The 2,768-nt window shown below is 37.6% G+C and overlaps 1 protein-coding gene across 1 annotated transcript; it reads right to left on the reverse strand.

Moving 5' to 3' along the window:
* Positions 1 to 487: 487 nt before the first annotated feature.
* TM35_000201530 (uncharacterized protein) lies at positions 488 to 2,620 on the reverse strand (the record flags this gene model as incomplete). Its single annotated transcript, XM_029026838.1, has 1 exon — positions 488 to 2,620. The coding sequence occupies one exon, from the start codon at positions 2,618 to 2,620 to the stop codon at positions 488 to 490; it is 2,133 nt and encodes a 710-aa protein (XP_028881810.1).
* Between the last annotated feature and the right edge of the window lie 148 nt (positions 2,621 to 2,768).

Here is a 2,768-nt window from a genome sequence, read left to right on the forward strand (position 1 = left end):
ATATATATATATAAACAATATATGTAAATATAAACAAAGAGATTAGAATAAGAGAAAAAAGAAAACATTAGCAGAAATAAAGTAAAGCAAAATTAACGAATATTATAATTATATATATTTTTTTATTTTTTTTTTATTTTCTTTATTTTTTTTTATTTTAAGAAAACACAAATGTTTTCTTCTATCAAACAATGTACACAAATGTAACTAAAATAATCAAACTCCAATACAATACAAAGTGCTCAAAGAATAAAGAAAAGGTTACATGAAGTTCTGTTCTCTCTCTCTCTCTCTCTTTCTTTCTCTCTCTATCCTTTTATCTTATTCCTTTCACTCTTATTGCATGGTTCTCTATTATCTATTTGGACTCTAGCTCAATATAGGTACATATATAATGACAATCTATGTATGTACTACAAACATAGAATATATATATATATATATTACCTATCTTTCACACTTTCTGCTGGGAAATAACCAATTATTATTAAATATTATTAATAATATTACCACTACTGTAATTCTCGTTATCCCCATCACTGTCATCTCCACCGGAAAGAAAGGCATTCATTTGTAAATTAAGCCGCTGGAGCTCGGGTGGGATATCATACGGTGTGGCTTGATGCTGAATACGTTTAAAGAAATAAGCATAACTCAATGAATTCAGCAGCTGTTCTTTTGTATGTTGTTTCGCATCTACACAACAGACAAGCACCGCCTTTGCATTACCGCCAAATATGGGACGGAGAAAACGCATCATACAATTGGAATGACTTCCAGGGAGACGATCAAAGACAGCAGCCGCACGTTGAGCATCACTTATCGTAGAATTATCGATATCACTATTACTTTTCCTATTATGAGAGTTATCGTTATGGTGGAGATTGTTTTTATGGGATGTATGCCGTTTAATACTAGAAGTGGCAGCAATAGCATCACACAAAGATTGTATAGACTCCTCCACCCATTCTTCCTCTGCTGTCTTTGGCGTTACTATTGTTGTTGTTGTTGATATTGTTGTTGGTGGACCACAGAGATCTACAAATGAGACGACGGCCCGTCGATAATGTCCTTTCGTGTTAAAACTCTCCACTGTGAGTGTAAACACCGCGTGGGATACACCACCCGTGTGGGTTGCAGACACTCCCGGTATAGAATCCCCATTCCTTGTATGTATATATGAGGAACCATTATTAGTATTATTAGTATTAGTATTATTATTATTAGTATTATTATTATTAGTAGTATTATTAGTAGTAACAGCACTTCGCCAACGTCCTAATCGCTCAATTCCACTAAAGAAGACTTGCATGGCCTCATCCGCATTCTCTACTTTCACACTCGTCACTTCTTCACTCACACCACCGCATGAGATGGGCATTATGTGTGATTCCCCACCAGCAACCGCTGAAATTGTTTTCATCATCACTGCACTCTTCCCATTATTACCATTACCATTATTACTATTACTATTACCACCACTATAGATACTATTTCCACCAATACCAAAAGCCGATGAATATCTTCCCCCGGAATGCTTAAGTAGAAGATCAACAGTTTGATTCATTGCAAACTCTGCAAAACTGCAACGAATATTAAAATGCGTTACAGCCTGTGAAACCAGACTATTAAATAGTCCATGTGTAAATATAGAAAGAAGACCAGCTGTAGATCCTTCATGGCTCATCCCTGCCGGTGTGGATACCGTCGAAGATGAGGAGAACCGCCCACGAGAAGCCGATAAACCGGCATTACGGGAAAATTGCTGTCGGCCTTCATACGCAACGATAGAGGCTTTAGTGCCAAACAACATTTCCGTCTTTCCACCACCCGCAGGACCAAAAGAGAGAAAAACAGTATTCACACCTGAGAGGACATCTTCAATTACTTGATCCATTTGAATTGCAGAGAAAAGCTCCTCATCTGTTAGTGAGACCAATGGAAGAATATTATTATTATTATTATTATTATTATTATTATTATTATTATTATTATTATTATTATTATTATTATTATTATTATTATTATCTCCATTACTACTAATACTGTTAGTATTAATATTAGATGATAATGAGTAATTCCCTATTCCCATTCGTTGCCGGAGTGATGGTGCTGTGCAGGCCACATCTACCACAAATGTACGCCGCCGCTCCAACTCCACTACAGTACATTCATCCGTCACTGTAATAGCAGCCGCAGTTGATTCTTTTCTTTCTTTTTCTTCTTTTCCTTTTTCTTCTTTTTCTAGTTTAGATGTAGATTCATTTAGTGTGGAGTTCTCCTGTTGAGTGGCGGCGCCCACCACCCGCACCAGCGATCGTTGTCGTCTATCTAATGCCGCGAGTGTGTTACTATACCGTTTCTGCAGGAGTTGCGTGGCCGCGAACTCCTCTGCGGTTTTCCGCAAACACTCTTCGGCTTCCTGATGTGTAGACTCCGCCAGAGCTGCTCGCTGTTCGGCCTGTTGTAATTGCCGACGGAGTTCATCACGTTCATTAACGGCTGCAGTGCGTTCCTGCCGTAATTGTTTCAAGGCGTCTATTTGTTGTTGTAATAAACCACGGAGGTGTTGTGTTTTTCGGCTTACAAGTGCCAGTTGCTGTTCTGCCGCCTCATACATTTCCCTTCTTTTTTTTTCTTTTTTTTCTTTTGTTTTTCTTGTTACTATACTTTCTTTATTCCTTTTTCTAGGGGATGTTCCTAGTATGGATATTGTGTCTTTGTGGTTACGTCTCACCTGTTGGATCGCCTTTTATTAACAGTATATA

The sequence above is a fragment of the Trypanosoma theileri genome (assembly GCF_002087225.1).
Source record: "Trypanosoma theileri isolate Edinburgh chromosome Unknown TM35_Tth_20_V1, whole genome shotgun sequence".
In the NCBI taxonomy this organism is placed as follows: Eukaryota; Euglenozoa; class Kinetoplastea; order Trypanosomatida; family Trypanosomatidae; genus Trypanosoma; species Trypanosoma theileri.